Genomic DNA, 25,197 nt, shown 5'->3' on the forward strand with positions numbered 1-25,197 from the left:
ACAACAAGGATAAAAATAAATTGAATTAGTTTAATTTAATTTTGCACAATATGTATTTTATTAATTAAATCATTAATAAAAAATATTAAAGTACTATTTGATTACAACATTATTCTTTTTTGCAATAATATTTAATCAAACATTAACCAAACTATAAGATGACAAACTGCAATTAACATAACATGAAGTCACAAGGACATGACTGACAAATACAAAGCTAAGTATGACCACAAGGATACTTGACAAGAAACGCATTCCATAGGAACGATGGTTATGACTAGGGTCTGACTAATATCTCTAGTTTCCACTTTACCATTAGGTTGGGGAGCACGCTTAGACGTGAAGATTCAGGTGGAATCGATGCTTGGTACTTGCAGCTGCATAAGCAAACCGTCAAGCATATACATATAAATCATATAATAACATATCATAAAAAGGGAATGAAAGCAATGTAGCTTGCCCATAGAGAGCAGGGCGACACTTTTCCCTTTCACCCAAGCACATCAGGGATAAAGCATAGTGTATATCAGAACAATTAAACATCGATAAATATAATGACTAAATCCTAACATCACATATATAATCCATCTCATTAATCTTATAACTATCATAGCATAAATAACCACATATAATCACATCAACATGTAAATCATTGATCCATAAAGCATATACCAAAAATAGCCACATAAACTGCAACAAAGGTCATCCAGAGTTAAACTAGGTTAATTCGAGTCTGATCAAGGGAGGGGCATTACATAATATGCAACATTCACCTAAGTGTCATTTTTTTCAACAAAATCTATTCATTTGCAATCAACTCACCAAAAAAATGGTATTGTACTTCCACATGCTTAGTCCATGCATTATACATAGGATTCTTAGCTAGATGAATTGCACTCTGACTATCACAATTAACTTGAACTATCCTGCAACCAAAACCAATACCTACAAACAATCTTTGTAACCATAATACCTCCTTAGAAACATGGGTAGAAACTATATATATACTTTGCTTTAGTAGTGGATAAATTAACCATGGGTTGCCTCTTACTCATCTAACTTATAGCTCCTTAAAACAAAGTAAACACATACCCACTTATGGACCTTTAACTATCCAAGTTAGCTACCTAATCTGCATCAACAAGTCCATGTAAGTCCAATGTCATATCCACACTATTACTCCCAATATATTCTAAACAATAATAGGTTCATTGCAAATATCTAAATACCCCTTTAACATGGTTTTAATGCTCTCTACCGGGGTTAGACATAAACTTTCTTTAAAATCCAAATGCTTGTACAATATCTAGTCTAGTACAAACCATTGCATTCGTTAAACTTCCTACGGAAATAGCATAAGGAAGATTAAACATATCCTTTAAATCATCATCATTCTTAGGACACATCTAATGAAATCTTATTGCCAACCTATAAATAATTTGTACTAGTTTACAATCTTGCATACCTAATCTATTCAAAATAGTGCTAGCATACTTACTTCGTGACAACCAAAGCTTTTTGTTTACTCGATCTCTTTTGATTTCCATACCAAGTATATACCTTGCAACTCCCAAATCCTTCATATCAAATGCCCCTAAAAGTTGAAATTTTAGGTTACTAACTATAACCATTGCCTTAAAACTATTGCTAAGTATCATATCATCCACATACAAGACAATAATTAGAATATGATTATCAATATAATTAATGTATACACAATTATCTTATTCTCTTCTAACAAAACCCAATTTCATGACAAATGAAATAAAAAATTTATACCATAGTCAAAGAGACTATTTTAACCATAAAGAGACTGTTTCAACTTGCAAACCAAGCGTTCCTTTCGTTTCACCTCATTTTTTTTATGCTATTGCATATAACTTTCCTCTTCTAAGTCTTCATGCAAAAAAGAAGCTTTAACATCCATTTTCTCTACCTCAAAATCATTATTTGTATAAATGGACAAAAGCAATCTAATAGAGGACAATATAGTTACACAAGAGAAAATATCACCAAAATCAACTCCCTCTCTTTGGAAGCAGTCCTTAGCTACCAATCTAGCTTTGTACTTTTTCAATGAGCCATTTGGTCCAAATTTATTTTTGTAGACCCATTTACAACTAATGGCCTTCCTTCCATTGGGAAAATGAACAAGATCCATGGTATCACATGATTCTATGCCATAATCTCTTCGAACATGGCTTGTAGCCAAGAATCATAATTATTTATCAAAATAGCTTCCCTATAGGATCTAGGTTCATCATTAATATTTAATAAAGCAAATATACAATGAAAATCTAGCAAGATATAACTATCAACTAGATTTTATTGTCTTGTTGATCTTCTAAGACTAGGATTACTGAGCTCTTGTTGTTCTTGATCTTACTCAACCTCTTCTTGTTCATTAGTTTGATCAATAACAACCGCTTAAACCTCATCTTTCTCTTCGTCTTCTTCTTCCTCATCCTCATCCTCATGTCCATCTCTCTATTCTTCCCGAGGTACACTTTCCAACTTAATTTCAAAATGCACTCTCTTTTCCTTATCTTTTTGTTTTGGTTGTTTAGGATTAGAAATAACACTAAGTTCCTTGAAAATCAAATCTCTTGAAAATAAAATTTTCTTGGTTAGCGGATTCCATATCTTATATCCTTTTACACTATCACCATATCCAATGAAAATAAACTTTTCAACTTTTAGATCCAACTCAATTCATTTTTCTTTAGGCACATGAACACAAGCCTCATAGCCAAATACCCTGAAATGTGAAACAAAAGGTTTCTTACCTATCCACACTTCATAAGGTGTTTTAACAAGATCCTTATAAGGATATCTATCTAACTAGTAATGAGGAGTACTTACAACTTTTGCCCAAAAGCATCTATCAAGTTGTGAGCCACTTAACATTCCTCTAGCTCTTTTCATTATTGTTCGATTCATCCTTTTTGCCACTCCATTTTGTTGAGGAATATATAGAGTAATTTTTTTTATCTAACAATTCTTGCATGCTTACAAAATTCATCAAATTATTTAGAACAATATTCCCCTCCATTATCAGTTCTTAAAACTTTTATTTTGCAATCTGTTTTCTTTTCAACAAAGGCCTTAATATCTTTAAACTTAGTTAAGAATTTGGATTTATGCCTTATGCAATATAACTAGGTATATCTAGAAATGTCATTAACAAATAAGACAAAATATCTAGATCTTCTAATTGATCCAATATCTACTGGTCCAAAAAAATGTGTGAATAATTTTTAATTTACTCTTGGATTTATTATTACCTAAAGGAAATGATTTTTGTTTTGTTTGCCAAACACTCATTGTTCACAAAATTCAAAACTCTAATTAGGATAAGAAAAATTGTCTAGCATATTTTTATTTAAAATGGTAACCATTCTCACTAATGTGGCCTAATCTATGGTAGCACAACAAACAAGAACTTTTAGATTTAGTTACACTTGAAGATATAATAACAATAGTTGTTTCAATCTTAAATAGAGCCCCCTTCCTTGTCCCCCTTGCCACCAACAAGTTTCCTCGTACTAATCTGCAACCATGCTTGTCAAAAGTTATATATAATCCCATATCATTCAACATTGAAACTAAAATTAAATTTTGTTCTAAACTTGGGACATGCAGACCACCTAAAAGACATTTTATTCTCCCATAACTAAAACACAATTGAACTTACCCCTTTTGGAAATAGGATATGAAGAGTTATCATTGAGGTAAATTTCTCCTCTATAATACTTCTCATTTATGGAAAACCACTTGTTATGAGGAGTCATATGGAATGAGCATCTTGAAGAAATTAGCCAATGTTCTCTAGTCATAAAACGAAGAGAAGAAATCAAAGCATCATCATATAAGTTTGAATATTTCTTTGTACATAAGAATCAAATTATATCTTTGGATTCTTGCATTCCTTCTTAATATGTCCCCTCTTTTCACGATTCCAATACTTCATTGTTTTCGCAGTTCCAACACTTCACTTTGTTCTTTTTACCAAGAGTTTTATATCCACCTTTATACTTTTCCTTAGGCCCATTCTTATCTCCTTTAGACACTCTTTCTTTAGACCTTCCCTTGACATTGATACCTATCTCGAAATATGCATAGCCTTTCTCCTCATTTCTTGTACCAATAAAGCTCCAACAAGTGCATCCATATTTGGATCTTCAAGGTTAGTAACACTAGAAAGAATGAAATTTTACCATGAATTAGGTAAAGAAAAAAGGAGCATGATGCACTTGTCATTTTCTGCAATTGATATATCTATAGAGGCTACTTGACTCAAAATTAAATTAAAGGAATTTAAATGCTTGACTATTGATTCACCTTCCTTAATCTTAAGAGAGAATATTTTTGTTTCAAGTAAAGTTTGTTTACTATACTTTTGGCTTGGGAGATCTCATTGATTTAGTTCCATAAAGAATGTGTGCTCTTTTATTTTGAGACATTTAAAAGAACAAAATCTAAAAGATGTTTACCCTCTCGGGTGAATAACTTAAAGCGCACAGAGAAAACACGTAATGCAGAATAATAATGCCATAGATATCAGATGTAATATAAGAGATATTATTCCATTCATAATCCGTCGTTTTCATCCACAAGTTACATTCGGAAGTATATAAAGATGCCGAGGGGGTGCGAGCGCCAACCGTCGCACCGCAACTGCCACCCCTCGGTTGCCAACTAACCAACACAATTACAACTTAATTAACTAGTTTTATTTCCGTGTATAATATTGGTGCTAACATCATCACCCCCAAAAGAAAAGAAGTCGTCTCCAGATGACTTAATACAAAATAGAGATGACATTAACAAAACTGCTGACGCCAGTCGACCCGAAACTTATACACCTGCTGCATCCTCGCTTAAAACCCTTTTCTGCTACCATCCTATGCTCAAGTGCGGATTTCACCATTAGTGCTTCCTTTGACATCACAACCCTCCTGTGCCTAAACCAAACTTGTCTGCAAACACATGCTTTTCAGTCTCAGCCTCCATCAACTGCTACTCAAATGATACTGTCTCCCTAGCCAATTTGTCCTCGATAGCCATTGACGTTGCCCTCTCGGTATCCAACTCCTTGTACATTGAGCTAAGTCTCACGCTAGTACTACCTCCAACCTGGTGGTCAGCTCCTCCTGAGCCCTCTCTGCATCCACCAAGGCAACCTCATGTCCAACCGAGACCTACTCTAAGTTCCTCAAAGCATACCATTCCTGCCTGGAGGTGGCCACAACCCATTGGCACAAAGGCTAGGAGACACCTCAAAACCTCCATCACACTCCCCAAAGGCTAAAAACTGAACTGAATAACTCCCTGGTGTTCATACAATTGCGTGAACCTGCAATGCCTTCCCTCAAACTCTGTTTGTTCCCAACCTCCAAATCCATCTCCCTCTACGACTTATGGCTTCCCCACCAATGCTTAGCTGCAGGCTTCTTTCTCACAGTACGAACAACCACAACACTTCCTGTGGTATTCTGTAGCTCAAAAATAAACTGGGGGTCTGGGGGCAACACCCCCCGCGGGGTCTGGGGCAGCGCCCCAACGGGGTCGAGGGGCAGTGCCCCTCGCGGGGTTTGGGGCAGCGGGGGTTTGTTTTAAGTGTGGTGTGCGGGTGTCCACCGCACCGTGGCATCCACCGCCGATGGCCCCACCGCACGGTGGTTCTACCGCCGGTGGTCCCACCACACGGTGGTCCCACCATATGGTGGGACCACCGATGGTGCACCAAATGTTTGCCCTCTCGGGTGAATAACTTAAAGCACACAGATAAAACACGTAATGCAGAATAATAATGCCATAGATATCAGATGCAATATAAGAGATGTTATTCCATTCATAATCCATCGTTTTCGTCCACAAGTTACATTCAAAAGTATATAAAGATGCCGAGGGGGTGCGAGCGCCAACTGTCACACCGCAACTGCCACCCCTCGATTGCCAACTAACCAACATAATTACAACTTAATTAACTAGTTTTATTTCTGTGTACAATATTGCTGCCAACAAAAGACACAATTTGGTAATATCCCACACCTTTTCATCCACCTCCTATTCTTCATCAAAAAGTTTCTTAGGTTTCTCTTTATTTGTTACAACCACCCATCGATCTCGTTCTTCAAGGAGATCCTCCACTTTTAGCTTCCACAACTCAAACCCATTCCATTGAACTTATCTAATCCTAAAGGAGATGGAGTTATAGCTATGATATCAACACAAATATACAAAAAACAACTCAACCAAACTCCCACAAAATCTTAGGAAACCTCCATTCTACTACCCAAGACACACAAATGGCCATACTCTCATACCAAATGTTAGAAAATAAGAGGTGAACAAAAGTAAAAGAAGCTTGAAATCTACTACAAATCATATTTAATAGTGTTCACCAAATGGAAATAAAATCAACCACAACAACAATAAGACAACACCATAAAAAATTGAACACATAACATCATGATTACATGGACAAACTCTTTTGGGGAGAAAATACACCAAGAAAATAGAGAAAATTTGTGTTACTCTTAAAAAAGATTATGATACATAGAGATTTCCTCAATTTCACACCAATCCAACAACATTTGTGTACTTGTAAAATAACTCATGTTTTGTCCAACTCAACCCCTCAGTATATAGACTCATGGAGGCTCAAAATACTACCATAAAACATTACCATGACAAAAATGCATATGACCCCTACATGCCAAACATAGTCTCTTACATGACATTACACCTTCTTACAAGTTGTCATAAGAATCCCCCAAAAATAGGAGACACTCTTACATGTATCATATACTATCAATAACTTATGCAAGATCCTCTCATGTGTGTCATAATAATTGATTCTCACATCCAAAATGATCCACCCCATTTTTATCCCTTAAAGTTGTCATATAACCTACCATAATATCCCTGAAAAATAGGATTTTCATGTTATACAACTGGATGGGCATCTTTTGACAACTAATAACTTGATATTAAAGGCAACGACATGTGGATTATGCTGGAGCACAATTATTTAATAACACAAATGCCAAATAATCATGAGAAAATATAAAATAATAATAAATAAATACTCCAGATTTGCTAAGGTTGAGACACCTTAATTTCCAAAAATCCTTACTATAGATTTGTTGGTGTATATCTCACTCATTGGTCAATGTAGGTCAATATTAGGTTGACACATGCCCTTAAAAGGAAGAATCAAATATTTGTCTTTGTATAACAAAGATCAAGCTTATCCAAAGCCAAACTTAATAAAGTATTACGTTTGTGAGGAGAAAAGTTAGAGAAATATCACTTTGATGGCCCCCTAAGAAGTCTCAATGTGATATACTAATCGAAGTGTGCCATATATTTACATGTGAATGCTCAATACCTTTAGGTTAAGAAAATTAAAAAAATTGGAGTTGAAACATTATTAAACTACTTTTAAATGCAAACTTACATCCTTGGGGTTCTTAGGAGACATTTATTTCTTATTATATATTTGAAAACATTAAATGTTAGATTCTAGTAAGGCTTGTTTTTGTTATACACTTAAAAAATAGAGTCATGTTTAATTTGAGCACATCATATTTTCATGTCCATGGGAAACCTTGAAATTTTTTATTAAGTGAATTCTGGAATCAAACTCAATTATAGGAAAGAGTTAAATAAATCTCACGCATTTCAGGACCCCTAAGAGAATTAATTGGTTCTCTAGAACCAAAGTTGGTAAGTGAGCTCAAATCCATAGATTCTATAGTTACATAATTTTTTTTTAGGAGTTGTTGATATGTAAAGCTTGGACCCAAAGGAACTAGGAAAATTTGGATTAATGAATTACTCAAGTCCATGGGGGATGTTACTAAGTGTGAGACATCTTGAGAGGTACAACCAACCATAGCTGTGTACTTATCCTTACCAAGGAAAATGTCCAAGGTCAGAGTCATAAATTTTGATGTTTCCATTTAACCTTTGACCTTTGATTTAAATCAAACCAAAATAAGTCATCACTTTCTAATAGACTTAAGTTTTTGAGAGCCCCAAAGTCTTTAGACAAAAAAATGATTACTTCATTTAATTTTTTTTTGTGTGTAGTCAAACTAAGATTAGCTTATTAAGTATTTTAGGTGATAAGATTATACTTGAATTTTAATTTTTTGATTTGATTTTTGGTAGCCAATTCGGGTTTACATACAAAAAGACACATCTATATATTAGTCATCAATTTCTACCAATTCACTTCCATGACTGAAGTTCATTTTTATGTGTTATGTTCACTTTGACATGTTTGAAGTTCAATTTCATGGGCATGGATCTCAACTAGAGTAAGATACAATCAATTTAGATTGTTTGAAGTATTCATTCAATAATATCCTATTCTATTGTATGTTGACAAATCGATTCTTGGATCTTCATCAATATACTCCATCTTGATTTTGAACTAATTAATATATTCAACTTATTTAAATTTACAAATTCAGTTATACATTATTCTTTCATTCTCAACTTCAAATACTAAGCTTTAATTATTGTTTAATTATTTGCCATAAGATATCTACGCAAGGTGACATTGTATTGGCATAAGAGAGAATATATTCCCTTTTACACAAATATAGGGTAGACACAAATAAACAATCATTGAAAATATTCTCTAAATAAAAGAGACATGAACGATAAAAATATTATATTAAATAGTAAATGAATGATATTCACCTATAAATTTGATGTAAATATGTCATGACAAGTGTTTGTGGATGATTTGCTACGGTGAAGAAAATTTAGTGGTGTCACGATGAATAAATTGATAATTGTCAACTTATTATCTATCATAATGGGTCACTTCTAATTACAAGATCAATCATGCACCTGTAAAGCCAACATGGGCAAGTGTTAATCTGATTTGCGTTTGCAAATTTATGCTCAATTAATCCCTAAATATTTTCTTTTAGTTTGTTATAAGTTACCATGTTTTTTATTAATAAAGCAGTGAGAACAAGGGCACTGACCCTTTACATAGAAAAACTATTAAAAATCATAGTGCAAAAACAACACTATAACAACAATTAACAACTATCAGCAAAAAGGAACCAAGTCTTTAGAAATCAGAAACAACAACAGAAAACAAAAAACAAACTACAGGGGTGCCTTGCGCACCCCAGTGACATCCATAACACCGTTCCATTCGTTTGACAGAACTTGTAGAGGTTCCTATCCTCCTACTTGTCTTCCTCAGTGTCCGCACAACGTTCCCTCGACAGAGAGAGGGTGAGCGTGGATCTATGTAAAACCTGCACATGGAATTTGTTAAGGCCCACCATTTGGGCTTCCCAAGCCTCCATCTTGTTCTTGAGCTGATTGACATCCTCCTTGATAGTCTGCAGATCAAGCACATGGACGAGGTTTTCAATTCTTTGCATGATGTCCAACACATCCGTGCTCAACTTTTCCATTTGTTGGAGAGTAGGGACCTCCTGGGGGTTCTTAGCAGCCAAGTCATCCGCAGTTTCTTCAGTCTCTTTGGGCACACCACCAGCAAGGGAGTTATCACTGTCATGAACTAGACCCATCAGAGGGATATAATGCATCACCTGTTCAATCATTTTTGAATCCGAATCCAAATTACCAAATTCCAGTGCTTTGCTATCAGATATTTCCACGCCCATAAGACCCTTAGTGTCCGTGTTCATAGGGGTTGTATCCTTATCATCAATGAGGTCTTGGGTTTCCATTTCAAAGATACTCATGTCAGCGACACTAACAGTGGTCAGAACCATGGGGTCCCTATTCACATTCACATCTACAACATCCCCATCAGGGCCCCCCATAGTGGTATTAGGGCCCTCCTCCTTCTTGTCCTCAATGGGGTCCTCCTCAGAGTCCAAATTCTCGATCACCGGGGTCTTCTTTCTGCGGCTTTTGAAGGCAAGTCTGGAGGATATCCTTTTAACCTCAGAATTTGGGGAGGATTATCATTCTCAGCGTCCTCAGAGGAAGAATTGTAATCAAAGACAATGCGTTTACGTTTGGCGGGGGTTTTGCTTTTGCCCTTGGACAGGGAGCGAGAAGCACTAGGAGAGGCAGAAAGAGTTAAACTAGGGGAGATCGTTGATAAGGAAACAACCGAGGCATAAGCAGGTAGGGACATAATGGTTGTAGCAAAGCCCTCATGGTGATATTGGAAGAATCTAGGGAAAGCCATAGACGGGGCCGTGAGCTGCTAGGGAGTCGACATGGGGGGCTGAGAACGAAAGATTCTAGGGGGCCAGAGAGCCTCATGGAATTTATATAACCTATAAATGAGGCCCTGGTGGAGGAGGTAGGGGGGCTTATCCCCATGCTTGGGGTCCATAGTGTCTTTAACAAAGCTCTATATAGAGTGCAGTAAATAAAACAACAGACAAAGAAAATCATTGTTACGGAAGTGATTGAGGAGGGGCAAATGGTAGTAGTAGAATACCTTATACCTGCCTTCAAGAACAAAATACTTCATGATCATGAGGCAAATCATGTTCCACAGGTGCTTGAGGTCCTCCCGAGCAAACGCACCTTGTAGCTTGATGGGTTCTTCGTGGTTACAAAAGAACAATTTCAAACCTTCACTATTTGCAACATGACTGGTACACCTCCAGCGATAGCCATCAAGGGTCAACTTTGCAGCTTGGGCAATAGTCTCCTCAGAGACATCAAAGGCAATGCCGCCAACTGAGACCCGCCTCCCATACCAGGAGGAGGCGAAAGTAGCCGAGAGCTGCTCATCATGGCCCTTCAAGCAATCCAGAAAATCGACAACCCCACCTTCAACACAAAAGTTCCAGACCAGGGGGTCGTTTTTAAGTTACCATGTTAGTCTCCACATAAAATTTTAGTTGTGGTTGCTCGAGTTTGCATGTGATATGGAGAATTACTCCCCTATCTTAAAATTTGAAAGGATATTGAGTCAATGGCTTAGAACATGAATTATATTACCAACAAATGCGTAACAAGTGCTATGATGCAAGATGAAATATAGTAAAATGCTTTATGTTTAATGTTAATAAATGTAACTTGAGTGCTCTTGTGAGATTTCTTTCTAGGTGCTCTTGAAAATGAATCAGGGTCACTCCTTTAAATACAACTGCAAGGATCAGAAATGAAATGTTTCATGTGTCTAGTCAACACATAATAGTCATGTAAAAAAGGGTAAGATTGACTGAAATTTGATTTTTTTTTTTTCAAATTTCAAAGGTTTAACAATATTTTTCATTATAAATACTACCCAAGTAATTTATGCAACTACAAACCTAACCTAGAGCGAGAGATGCAAGAATTTATGAGTCAAGATTAATCCCTTGAAGTGAGTACAAATAAAATATATAAGGCTTGAGTTATATACCAACTATCAACAAAAAATACAACACTTCTTCATTTTCATTTCATTTACCAACTCTTAAACAAAAATATCTCTCATTTATTCCTTTTTTCATTACATAAAAGATAAGTTGACCAAAATAAATTCAAGACTGAAGAACTAAAGTCTTGAGAATGTGTGAGAAAAAATAGCAATACAAGTAACATTTAGTTAATCTTTGTACCAAAGGAGAAACATAATTGCATCTTATGCAACACTATGAGTCCATTTCTATAGAAAATTGCCATAGAGCATGGTAATTATCAACAAGAAGCCTGGAAGTAACTTCTACAATACATAAATACAAATTGGTAACTTATTCACACTTTGTTAGTTTATGTCTACAAGTAACTTTGTCAACATCTCCTTGAGTCGCTTAGTCATCATTTTCTTGTGTAAGTTTATTAATAAATGACTTATATAACAACTATTATTTCATCAACAATTAAGCCAAATTCAACATTAACTATAACTACAATAATTTGTGAAAAATATATGCAACCTAAACTTATTGCTGAAATAATTTTATAATTACCTATTACATAAAATATATCTATCTATTACTTATTTATCTATGTTTCCTCAAATTATTTATCTATATAACATAATGATATCTATATGTTGCCTATTTATCTATGTTTCGTCAAATTATTTATCCAAAGCTACATCTTAAAATAATTATTTAATTATTTCAAATACACATGCATTAATTTTTTCAATTCCAAAGGAAATACTATATCTCGCCACATTTTAAAAATCGTATGAAAAGCTATTTATTATGCCTCACATATACCTACAGCAGTTACTAATCTAAGCGCGAAATTGGGCACCACAAATCTGATAAAAAAATATTCGTTTGCTTCCATTGGAGTCTCACGTTTTCAACTTTTTACCAAGAGTGAGTTAGATGCAGATGTAATTTTGCGTCATATAGTATAAAGTAAGTTCAAGATTTGAATAAATTGTGAATCAATGTTACAAATGACAAAATGAATAGATATAATAGGATTACCGAGTGCAGATATTTTTGATTTAGAGATAATGTGCAGATTTGATTCACAGAAGAGAGGAAGATGGCTGTACGAAGCTTTTCAATCTTCAATGTCTACAACAGCACCACCGAAAACATCAACAGAAGACCTTATGTGTCCAAGGAGAAAAAGGAAGGCGCTATACATGAAAATGTCAATGCAGATAAAACTAAAATTCTCAGCAATGGTGAGAGAGCCTTAAAGTCCTTTCACTATAATTCACACTATCACCTGCCTTTAAAATCCAGTAGCATTGTCAAAGTGAAGGAAGAGGGAAATAAGAGGAAGAAAAGATACTCAATTACAGAAATAGACAACAATAAGGATGATGGAGAGGGAGGACTCTGTGTTGGGGACAATGGAATTGCCTATAAAGTCCCTGGTGCCCCATTTGAATTCCAATTCAGTTATTCAGAGACACCCAAGATGAAGCCTGTTGCACTGAGAGAGCCCCCTTACGTTCCTTTTGGCCCCACTACAATGCCCAGGCCATGGACTGGAGGACCCCCTCTGGCTCAGAGCAAGAAGAAAACCAAAAATATGTTACCTCAGCCTCAGAAGCAAGGGGTTCCTCGTTTTCAGCAGCCTGTTTTTGATGGGACTAATGCTACTAGTATCAGTAGAGAACAGATTTTGGGGAAGCCTCTTTCTGAGGAAGAGATTAAGGAGCTTGTTAATGCTTGTGTGCGCAGCAACCGCCAAGTTAATCTGGGTATGTGTTTTTTTTTCCGGATTACTTTGCTGTTAGAAGTAAAGGTATGATACCCAGTTAGCAACTTAACGCTTGGGTGTACTTACGCCTTAGTCTGCAGGATAATCATTGTCTATGCTTTCTGAACTCTTCAGGCTTTCTTTTTTAAGGATTTCAATGCTATAGAATTAAACCATTAATACCCACTTGGCCGTGAAAGTTTTTCATCTCTGGATTATCCTGTATGTTTTTAGAGGTTTCCGGTTTCCTTTTTAGACATTTCGTAGAATTTAATCAATGGCCCTGAGATTATTTACATCTCTAGATTATTCTGTAGGAATATGTTTTTAAAGGTTTTCAGGTTCCCTTTTCTATTATATTTAGTTCCGCTGGCAGAATTCGAACTGGGAGCAGGGACCAAAAAAGGGGATTCATTGTGGAACTGAGGAAATACTTTTCTAGAATTAGAAATCACTGTTTCTGGTCTGATTTCTAGAGAATCCTGATGGTCATGTCGAATTAGTTGTGTAGTCCAGAATTGCCCATAGTTTGCCACTTCAATGGATGACCTAAATTTATGGATAAATTGACATTAAGAAACTAATCATAAAGCTAACAGTATATGAGTTCCATAGTTGGATGGATCCCATCAAGAGGAATCGATTTCTATCCAAAAATCACCATCGAGGTCCCACTGGGCCAGTATATTAGTTGTGCGGAACATGAACCAGTACCAGACCTGGTTATGGCCTGGAGGACAGGTTCACTTTCAGCTTGAAAGTTTCAGTCGCTTGGCTCTATAAAACTATATATGAAAACAATTTCCCATAATTTTAACATATCCCTGCATTTCCTTTCAAACTTCAGTCAATCACAGAATACAAGAAACACAACACACTCTCAAATATATTTCATTCCCCATTTGGCCTATAAGGGTATTTTTATGTCTGAAATATCATGTAGGATATTGTTGTGCACGTTTTTAGTGATTTTCAAGCTCCTTTTACAAAATTGTACGTGTTTGTATTAACTTTTTGTAAAATCTTCCATGCTGAGGGAAGATTTGGCCAAGAATGAGCCAAACATAATAAGTTGCGTACTAGTTCCATTTACATAGTGGCATCAACCCTTCGTCAATAATATCTGTGATGATGCCTTCACACTAATATTGTGCATACACTTATCCATGTTGTAACATAAAAATAAGGACATACTTAATGCCAATATTAAAGATTTCCTTGGTTGATTGCCATACTTGAATGACAAGGATGTATTAATCCAAAATTTATGACCTCAAAAAACCTAGGAATCAAGTATTGCGATTTGTATGATCAAATTTTCAACATGTAGAACTACAATTAAAATTTGCTTATATTACTTGCACGACATCTATCGAGGCCAATGAAATGAAGAGCTTGTCTCTCTTCTCATAATAGGCATCTCATACTAAAGATCTTAATTAAGAAAGGCATTCGTCACCTGTAGCTGATGCACTTGCCATATAACCTTTACTGCAAGAGAAAAACCAATATGCATAGAATTGATTTTAATAACAAGAGGTTTTATCACCCAATAGTCATTGCCTTGGCTGATAGTCATGCCTCATAAGTCTTAATGGTATTGTAATTGAGAAACAAAGAGTCAAAGGCTCCGACACACAAATTAATCATTCATCTTCAACAATCTTTATTATTACTTTTGAATGGCATCATATAACTCTACAACCTACAACTACCCAATAACTGACTAATAACTAATTAATAAACTAACATTAATATGTTAATTTACTTTCATTACACTATTATTCTATGTCATTAACTACTTAATTTCTAACACCCCCCTTCAGTACTGTGTGGAGACCCCTTGTCCTCTATGCTGGTTACCGTTGTTTTGTTTATTGCTGATGGTTTGTTTGGTTTTGTATTTTCTGATTTTTTTTTGCTTTTGAGAATTTTTCAGATATAATAAATGCAAAATATTGACAACTGCTTAAATACATAGAAAAATTCAACAATGATGCATTTTTAATAACAAAGATTTCATAGACATTGTAGAGAACCAACTGATTGAAGTCTTTTCATCGACTGAAATAAAAAAAGCAACCACAATGGATGATAAAAATCGGGAATATTGAATTGACCAGCCAATAGACTTCCCAATATGCTCTCCGATGATGCATTTGGACTCCTCTAACCTCAGTGCCCCTTCCAGATTTATTACAGAATTTTTGGTGCCTTAATGACCAAAATCGCCCCTTCTTGGGATTAACGCCACCTTGCAGCTGTAGATATTCAATGTGGCTGTCGGCTGCCTTGGATTTGATACCAATAACCTTTCAGATGCTGATCAGAAGTACTTCTTCAAGCTGGTTCAAGAAACTTATTAAAACTCTGTGAATTGATTCCCAAATCTGCACAATATTGACCTCTGGATGAAGCCAATCCAATGAGCAAGCTTGAGCTGATATTGCACAACCTCCAGTATGCAAAAACAATGAAGAATGATCGTTCTCCAAAGTCTGAAAACTCTGTCAATCTGCAGAAACCCTTGTTTTCTACAAACTCCAAAGCTCACGTGAAGACAAGAAATAAATTCCCAAATCAAGAATTAATCCATTTTCTCTTGCAAACCTTATATCTCCTTCATGAAGTTCGATTTCCTCTAAAAAGCATTTTAAATAACTTTAAAATGTTATAACATTTGAAATTAGGAAATCATTTTAATAATTCATTAAATTGAGCGTTTGATATTAATTACTCAATTGGCCCCCTTTCAATGATGAATAGACCCTCAACATTAAGTTAAATTATAAAGTTAGATTATAACTTTATAATAAGCCTTTTAAATGTCTTAATATTAATTTGGCCACCAAAATATTAATAACTCCCAAAATACTTAACATTTTGCTATGCCGTCTGAAATGGGTTTCACCCTGCTATTCCCCATGTGACCATATGCTCCTGCCAAAAATAGAAAGGGTTTGTCTTGATCAACTCAATACTTACTATAAATAGTAAGTATAGCAAAAGAAGTCCAAATGATGCCGAACGAAAGCCAAACCAAAGCATATTGAGTCCTGGATGAAGATGCCAACTGAAGAAGACCCTCTGTCCACACTCATTAGCCTACAAGGGTCAGAATGATAGGCTAATCTACCTTGATGACTGATGTCAACTAGAAGGGGACATCACAATCCGCCCTCCCTGAAATTGCTTGTCCCCAAGCAATCTCAACTCCGGATGCTGTAATATATCCTCATTCTCCCAAGTAGCATCCTCAACCAATAGGTCCTTCCACTTAATTAAATATTCCTTGATAACTCGCCTCCTCAACTGCCTCTCCCTAACATCCAATATGGCCTCAGGTATCATAATCAATTTTCCCTCATCATCCAAGGTGGTAACATAGCAAAAGGAACAACTCAATGGCCTAACGCCTTCTTGAGGTGCGATACATGAAATACATTATGTACTCTGCTATTTGTCGATAGCTTTAGCTCATAAGCCACCTCACATACTCGCTTGATAATCCTGAAGGGACCATAGTAGCGTGGCTTAAGATTTTCTACACCACTCTTCCTGAGAGTGGACTGACGATAAGGCTGTAGCATCAGATACACCATATCCCTACCTCAAAAGAACGCTTAGTCCTTTTCTGGTTTGCATGCTGCTTTTGCTGATTCCGTGCCTTTTGAATATTATCCTTGAGAGTTCTCATGATGTCCTCTCCTGCAACAAATCACGAGCACTAGGCACTCTACTGTCACTCAGTAGTAAATCAAGAAAACTAGGCACCTCATATCCATACAATGCCAAGAATGGTGTCACTCATATCGACATATGGAAAGTGGTGTTATAACAATACTCACATCCCTAGTGGACTAGTCTTGCCTCAGCTTGCCCCTTCATGAACCCCAACTTGGCAATATGTAAGTCCAAGGTAAGGTGGGTTGGGTGTTGGGCTGGGTTGCGGGGATACCACTGGCGCAACAAAAAATAAAAAATAAAAATACTCACATAGGTAAATCCACTTTACCCAAGCCTTCTATTGCCCTGCAATGTAATTTCAGAGGTTTTTTTTCCACCCACTTGTTTACGATCTCTGTCTGTCCGTCCGTTTGCAGGTGGTAGCTAGTATTCAGAGTGAGTTTGGTTCCACACAGTCTGAGCCACTTCTGCCAGAAGTGGCTCATGAACTGACTATCTCTGTCATTGACAATACTCCGAGGTAAACCATGTAACCTGAATACCTCATGGAAGAACAACTCTGCTACTTGTGTAGTTGTGTAAGTAGTTGCTATCGGAAAGAAGTGAGCATATTTGGTCAACCGATCAACAACCACATAAATACAATCTCTGCGTTGGGCTTTTGGCAAGCCTGTAATGAAATCCATAGATAAACATTCCCACTTCCTATCAGGAATCAAAAGTGGCTGGAGTAATCCTGTAGGGTATGTGTGCTCTTGTTTATTCTGCTGGCATATAGGGCACTCTTTAACATATCTGAGAACATCCGCTTTGAGATCTTTCCAAGTAAATCACTCCTGAACCTGTCTATAAGTTTTGAAATATCCAGGGTGTCTTGCCATAGGCTCATCATGAAAGAATCTCAAAACTCCGTTATTCATCTCCAATCCTAAGGTCAAATAAATCCTCCCTTTGTAAATGATGAGATCATTCACTAGGGAACATTTGCCATCCTGTATCGTACCCTCAACAATGCCAGGAGCCCAAGAATCTTTTGCATACTTTGCTATAATCAGATGCTGCCAATTCTCTGAAATCTGAACCATAGAGCTCAAATGTGGTCGGTGAGATCGGGCGTCAACAACAACATTCTGAGTTCCCTTTACATAAGTAATGTCAAAGTCATATGACTGCAATTTACTGACCTACTTTTGCCGACAGTCATTAAGATCTCGCTGTCCAAGGGAATGTCTCAAGCTGTTGTGATCAGTTTTTATACAAATTTTGCTGCCCACAAGATACTGCCCGAGCTTGGCCAATGCATGCATAATGGCCAACATCTCCTTATCTTAAATACTGAAACTATGCTCCGGTTCTTGAGCTTCCTGCTCTCGAATGCAATAGGGTGCTTATCCTACATAAGCACTGCTCCAATTCCCTCACCAGATGCATCACACTGGAGCTCAAATTGTTTATTAAAGTCTGGTAAGGCTAGGACTGGGCATGTTGTCATTAACTGTTTGAATTTATCAAAACACTCTTGTGCTTAGGAGTCCATATAAATGCACCCTTCTTGATCAAATCTGTCAAGGGTGCTGCGTGACGAGAATACCCATTAACAAATCTACAGTAGAAACCACACAAACCAAGAAACCCTCTCAATTGTGTCACGTTCTTTGGAGTAGGCCACTCAATGATAGCATGGATCTTTTCAGGATCCATACGTACACCCTCTGGTTTGATAATGTGACCCAAATATAGTAATTCTGTCATACCCAAATCACATTTTGATTCCTTAGCATACAATGACTCCCTATCCAAAATGCCCAACATTGTGTCCAAATGTGCCAAGTGCTCATCCCACGATTTACTATATACTAAGATATCATCAAAGAAGACCAATACATACCGCCTCAATTGTGCCTGAAATACCCTGTTCATCGTGGACTAGAAAGTAGCGGGAGCATTGGTTAACCCAAATGGCATAACCACAAACTTAAAGTCTCCACAGTGACATCTGAATGTAGTCTTCTCTATGTCTTGCTCTTTGACCTTGATCTAGTGATAGCCTGATCTCAAATCAATCTTTAAGAAGTAACATGCACCATGAAGCTCATCGATCAGTTCATCAGTCCGTGGGATAAAGTATCTGTTTTTGATGATCCTCTTATTCAGGACCTTGTAATCAATGCACATTCGCAAGGTACCATCTTTTTTCTTCACCAATACAATTGATGAGGCAAATGGTGACTTACTCGGCCTAATGTGTCCCATAGTGAGCAACTCCTTAATTGTTTTTTCTATCTCGTCTTTCAGTCACTTTGGGTGCCGATAAGGAGTAATCATCACGGGTTTTGCACCCTCCTCCACCTCTATAATATGCTCAATGCCCCTATCTGGAGGTCTACCAAGTGGAATGCCACTAAATACCTTTTCGTGCTTAACTCTCAACTCCTGTATATCTGGATGATATTATGATTTTTGCTTTCCCTCTTGTGATGGCATCAACATACACTCCGCTGCCCACTCAACCTTGTTGTGGCGCATAAGTCTCTCCATCCTCCTAAATGATATCATCTTGAAAACTACTGTCTTTATGGCTTTCAACACATGAGTTCTCCCATCTACCGTGAACCTCATCTCCATCTCTTGAAGGTTGAGAGTGAAGATTCCTATGTCATGAAGCCATCTCATTCCCAAAACTACATCTATATCTCCCATAGTCACAAAAAAAAATCTGCCTTAAATTCATAATCACTGATATGCATAGGGAGTCCTGAAATCATCCTGTCACACTTAAGAGTGTAACCATTTGCTACTCTCACGCTTATGCCTTCAAATTATTCGGTCTGTATCCCATGCCTCTCCACTAATCTAGGATCAATGAAATTGTACGTCGCTCCTGTATCCAACAAAGTGATAACTTTCTGTCCAGCTAACACTCCATGCATCCTGAAAGAGCCCTCCTACTAAACGCTAGTGAGACATGCCTCCTTAAGTTTAACATCCTCTTTATGCGCATCCATTTTTTTCCAATTTTTCAGGCTCATATTCAATCTTCTCTACATCGGATTCCTCTTGATCAGTTTGCTGGTCGGAATTTTCAGATTCAAAATCCTCATAAAAAGTCCATAGATAACGGTTAGCCTTGCCCTTAGGCCTCTGTAATGTCCCCTTGTGATGTTGCATTCAGTGGTCCATTGGCCTATTCCGGAGACCCGTAGGCTATGTGGAAAGGTGAATTAAGGGTTCCCATGTTCCTTGGAGTTCTGACCAGACTTGTCAGGGGTGGAATGTGAACTTACTATTTTTAGTAAGTTAGGGTTTGGCTGTCGGGATGGTACATAGTTGCTAAGCTCACCAAGCTCTTTCTCTGGTTGCGAAGATAACTATTTTTGGAGCATTATTTCATGACTTACTATTTTTAGTAAGTAGCAGTTTGGGGCATTCTATTTTTGGCAGTCCTTGATTTGGTCTTGTTCCAGCACAATTCAGTGATCCTCATTGCTCAGCTTCATCCGAATTTTGTTGATAATCGGTACTGGAGTTATAAGCAATTTAATTAAATATTATTCCTTATCCTAAGGTTATTATTTAATTATTTTTATTACTGATTGATGTTATGAGGAATTGTGCAGAAATTGATATTTTTTCCTAAGTCTTGCCTAGGCGAATTATTTAATGAATATTTGAGACTTTATTTTCAACATACTCCAAATTATATCATGCCAAAATTGTGGTCTTCTTCCTAGGCCCGATTTTTGAACTTAGGAAAGTGGGCACCACTTTGGGTCCACTACTTGAAATGAAACGCAATTTGAATGAGGCGAATTTGGAGGCAGTTTTATTTGAATTTCAGAATGGAAAAGCTATTTAAACAGGTGTTGGGCTCCTCATTTGATTATCCAGAGAAAATATATTGTTATGCTGTCGGAATGACTCCAGACTTCTTCGAGGGTGAATACCTCCTAGATCCTTCCTTCCGGTTTCGAGTGTGAGATATCACTCCTAGCTGTGGTTCGTAGTTGTGAGCTATTTGGTGACTTTTTTGGGTGTGTTGGTGTAGAGTTGTATGCTGCTGGTTTTTTTGGTGTTGCTGGTGTGTGCCGACTGGAAGTGTATTTTGCTCGTAGCTGCCTGTGTGTTGAGTGCATCATTCTGGGTGAGGGCTTGTTGGAAGCGTATCAGGGAGACAATAATTCTCCTACATTGGTGTGGCATTTGGAGAACTCTCCAATTTACAGTTGCAAATCGAACTATTCAGCCAAAACGCCATTTCCAGAATTGCCTTGGGTTGTGTGCCCTGTTGTTGCTCTCCAGTCGCAGTTTCAAGGTATTGATTTGTTTGCTTATGTCATACGCTTCATTTGCTTTTGTTTTGGCATGATTCTATCCGGTTTTGAGAGAGTTATAAGCATTTTAGTGGGTTTCGGGGTGGCCAATTCTGTGTTTTCATTGTATCTGATTTCAGAACAAGAAGTAGTGTTTTTTGGTTAGAGTGTGTTAGTGAATTCTTGAGATATGTACTTCATTCTATCTTCTTTCACATCTCTATCTTTGTAAAAATTGCTTCAGTAGTATTGACCAATTCATTCTATGCTGCATTTTCCGCTGAACAAGTGGAAGAGAATGGCTTAGCCACCTGATTGTTTTGTAATTCAGTTTTCTCCTCTCACTGAGCAAGTGGTTGAGTGATATTGTCCTCTTGTTGAGATATGCGGTTGAGTGATAGTTTTATGTAAAAGTCCTCCTGCTGCATAAGCAGTAGAGTGATTTGGTTTTGTTATGCTCTTGTTGCCTTGGCTAGTTTACCACCAAGTTCGTATTCTTCATCCTGCTGAAAAGTGGAAGGGGCTGGCTTGCTGCCCAGTATTGTATTTGCATTGTAATTTCTAGCGGATTAATGAGCTAACGAACCCCTTATCACCGTATTCTCTCACCTTCCCACATTGGGTTCTTGGTGATCAGAAAGTGGAAGGGTTACTTTTCAGTAGCATTGGGATTATATTTCCTAACTTTAACGGGTGCATTGTAATATTGTTGTGCTTGAAATCCGAAAAAATAAGTGGACATAGTACAGCCTCAAAGGACAATCATGGTTAGCATCGTAAGGACCCTTGCAATAGAAGCACAGATTTTTTTTTCGTAAATCATTAAGAGTTTCCTTGTCAAACGGAGCTACTGATTTTCCTTGCTTCTCAGGGAAGAACTTGCTGTCCCTAGATGAAGAAGATCCCTTAGACAGGAATTTGCTTTGTGGTACTGCATGTTCCATGCTCCTAGCCTTCTTCATGGCTTCCTGCAGTGTAGGTGGATCAAAAGCTTTTACCCAACCTCTCAAAGGTTATAGAAGGCCCTCAATGAACAACACAATTAATCTTTGCTCAAAGATATTGGTAACCATGACAGATAATCGATGAAAATCTCCAATGTAGCTCTCTAGGCTCCCAACCTGCTTAAGCTGAGCAAGCTCTCTAAAATATGATTCCAGATCCTTTCTATCAAAACGTTCAACCAACCAATCAACGAACTCTTGATATGAAGTGATGAGGTTATGCTGCAGGGTGACCATTCCATTATGCCACCAATTATTAGCCACTCCGTCAAGATGCAATGTAGCAAATTTGATTGCATCTCCCTCTCTCATAGGCCACAAATGGAAATAGGTGTCCAACTTATGAATCCATGATCGTGCTATGACCTTTCCACTTCTATCAAATAGTGTTAGGGTCAATTTACTGGTAGCATATTCCAAATCCCTATTCTGATTCTGTGGCCTCTTGTCTTGCCTAGCTCTAGCATGGTCCCTCTTCTGAGTCAGGAACCTGACAAAGTTCAATTTTTCTCTTACATCAGGGGTAATAAGCTCCACTCATCATGCACTTTCATGACATTATCCACAAACATAGCATCATCATCTTCCCCTAAATCTTCTTCTGGCTCATTCCTTAGAAAAGTAGGCCTAGTAGGCCGATCAACCATATGTGTAGGAGTTCTACGGGCCTTGGGAGTTCCAACCACACTCTTGTTATCTTCTTGCGCACGATTCTGCCTCCTAAGATTAGCCAACTGTTGTATAGCTGTGGTGAGTTTTTGCAACTTATCCGCTATACGCTGCTGCCCATCCTGTAGTCCTCTCATGGTTTCCCTCACTTCTCTAGCCTCATCACGTGGTGGACTATTCTCTCTTCTATCATCCATGGTATCCTGCCGGATGTCAAAATTCTGATCTCCCTGTAGTAATGCCCTTCTGTGTGTATAATACCTGTGAGGACCAACTTCTTGGGGCTGCATGTGAAGCCTTTAACCCTCCAAGATGGCAGGATCAAGGCTTTGATACCGCTGTGAAGACCCCTTGTCCTCTATGCTTGTTACTGTTGTTTTGTTTATTGCTGATGGTTTGTTTGGTTTTGTATTTCTGATTTTTTTTTGCATTTGAGAATTTTTCAGATATAATAAATGCAAAATATTGACAACTGTTTAAATACATAGAAAACTTCAACAATGATGTATTTTTAATAACAAAGATTTCTGAGACATTGTAGAGAACCAACTGATTGAAGTCTTTTCATTGACCAAAATAAAAAAAGCAACCACAATGGATGATAAAAACCTGGAATATTGAATCGACCAGCCAATAGACTTCCCAATATGCTCTCCAATGATGTGTTTGGACTCCTCTAACCTCAGCACCCCTTCCAAATTTATTACAAAATTTTTGGTGACCTAATGACCCAAATCGCTCCCTTCTTGGGATTAATGCCACCTTGCAGCTGTCGATATTCAATGTGGATTTGATACCAATAACCTTTCAGATGCTGATCAGAAGTACTTCTTCAATCTGGTTCAAGAAACTTATTAAAACTCCGTGAATTGATTCCCAATCTGCACAATATTGACCTCTTGATGAAGCCAATCCAATGAGCAAGCTTCAATTGGTATTGCACAACCTTAGTATGCCAAAACAATGAAGAATGACTGTTCTCCAAAGTCTGAAAATTCTGTCAATCTGCAGAAACCCTCGTTCTCCACAAACTCCAAAGCTCACGTGAAGACAAGAAAGAAATTCCCAAATCAATAATGAATCCATTTTCTCTTGCAAACCTTATATCTCCTTCATGAAATTCGATTTCCTCTAAAAAGCATTTTAAATAACATTTAAAATGTTATAACATTTGAACCTAGGAAATCATTTTAATAATTCATTAAATTGAGCGTTTGATATTAATTACTCAACTGGCCCCTTTTCATGATGAATAGACCCTCAACATTAAGTTAAATTATAAAGTTAGATTGTTTAATAACTCCCAAAATACTTAACATTTTGCTACGGCGTCTGAAATGGGAGTCCATTTTGCTATTCCCCATGTGATCATATGCTCCTGCTAAAAATAGAAAGGGCCTGTCTCGATCAACCCAATACTTACTATAAATAGTAAGTATAGAAAAAGAAGTCTAAATGATGCCAAACGAAAGCCAAACCGAAGCATACTGAGTCCTGGATGAAGATGCCAACTGAAGAAGACCCTCTGTCCACACTCATTAACTTATGAGGGTTAGAATGATAGGTTAATCTACCCTGATGATTGATGTCAACTAGAAGGGGACATCACATACTGATATAGAAACTATTCTCGTTGCATTATGGATGGTTTGGGTTGGTTGTCATCTCCATTGTTTGTGTTGCCATTGAGTTCCATCTATTTCATTTGGTGCCCCCACTTAAATGAATGAATTTCAAATCTCTTTGGATGTCGGTTTCCACTAACAATGCATCCAAATTATTATACAAATATTTGAAAAAAAATTTAATATTGCTCCCTTGTTTTGGAAATATTCTCCTTTGATATGCAATTACACCCTTATAAGTCTAAATACATGTACAAACTTCAAAGATCAAAAAAAGATCACAATGAATTCTATATTATACGCTAAGAAAGGTAGCAATCAAAAACATTCTCACCATTCCACAAACTCATAACTATATTAATGATTTCATCCTTCTAGTCAATGTGTGTTTTGGCCACTACCACGACATCCCTTGAGAATATAGAGGTCAGGGTGTATAATGCCCCCTTCTTGGACCTAGTTAGTTGATGTTTTTTGTTATCCTATTCCTAGATTCTTGTAGGGGTATTGGTGGTCGTCAGGGGACTCCAGCTTTTTTTAGAGAGCTTGTTTTCAATTTTCTTGGTTTCCGATAGTTGTGTAGTGTTGTGTGTATCAGCACACACACCCCGTCATTGACAGGGACCCCCGATTGTGTCTAGTTTGCCCGCAAGAGAGTGTATGACCTCCTAGGAAGCCCTGTAAATCCCGAAAACTTTGAAACTTGTGGCGTTTTAACTCAGAGGATAAAATTGTGCAAAATGGTCAAACAAGCCAAGTTTTATAAAG

The 25,197-nt window shown here is 37.1% G+C and overlaps 1 protein-coding gene across 2 annotated transcripts in view; it reads left to right on the forward strand.

Annotated features, from left to right (window-relative positions):
• Nucleotides 1-12,253: 12,253 nt before the first annotated feature.
• The window catches only part of LOC131065571 (CRS2-associated factor 2, chloroplastic), a 79,087-nt gene continuing 66,143 nt past the window's right edge, over nucleotides 12,254-25,197 (forward strand). The window contains exon 1 of one of the 2 annotated variants that reach the window (XM_058000125.2): nucleotides 12,254-13,135. In XM_058000125.2, coding sequence (XP_057856108.1) covers nucleotides 12,466-13,135 — 670 coding nt within the window. In that variant the 5' untranslated portion in view covers nucleotides 12,254-12,465. The remainder of the gene's footprint in view (nucleotides 13,136-25,197) is intronic. The other variant, XM_058000124.2, reaches the window with a different exon arrangement.

This window comes from Cryptomeria japonica, chromosome 4 (assembly GCF_030272615.1).
Source record: "Cryptomeria japonica chromosome 4, Sugi_1.0, whole genome shotgun sequence".
NCBI lineage: Eukaryota > Viridiplantae > Streptophyta > Pinopsida > Cupressales > Cupressaceae > Cryptomeria > Cryptomeria japonica.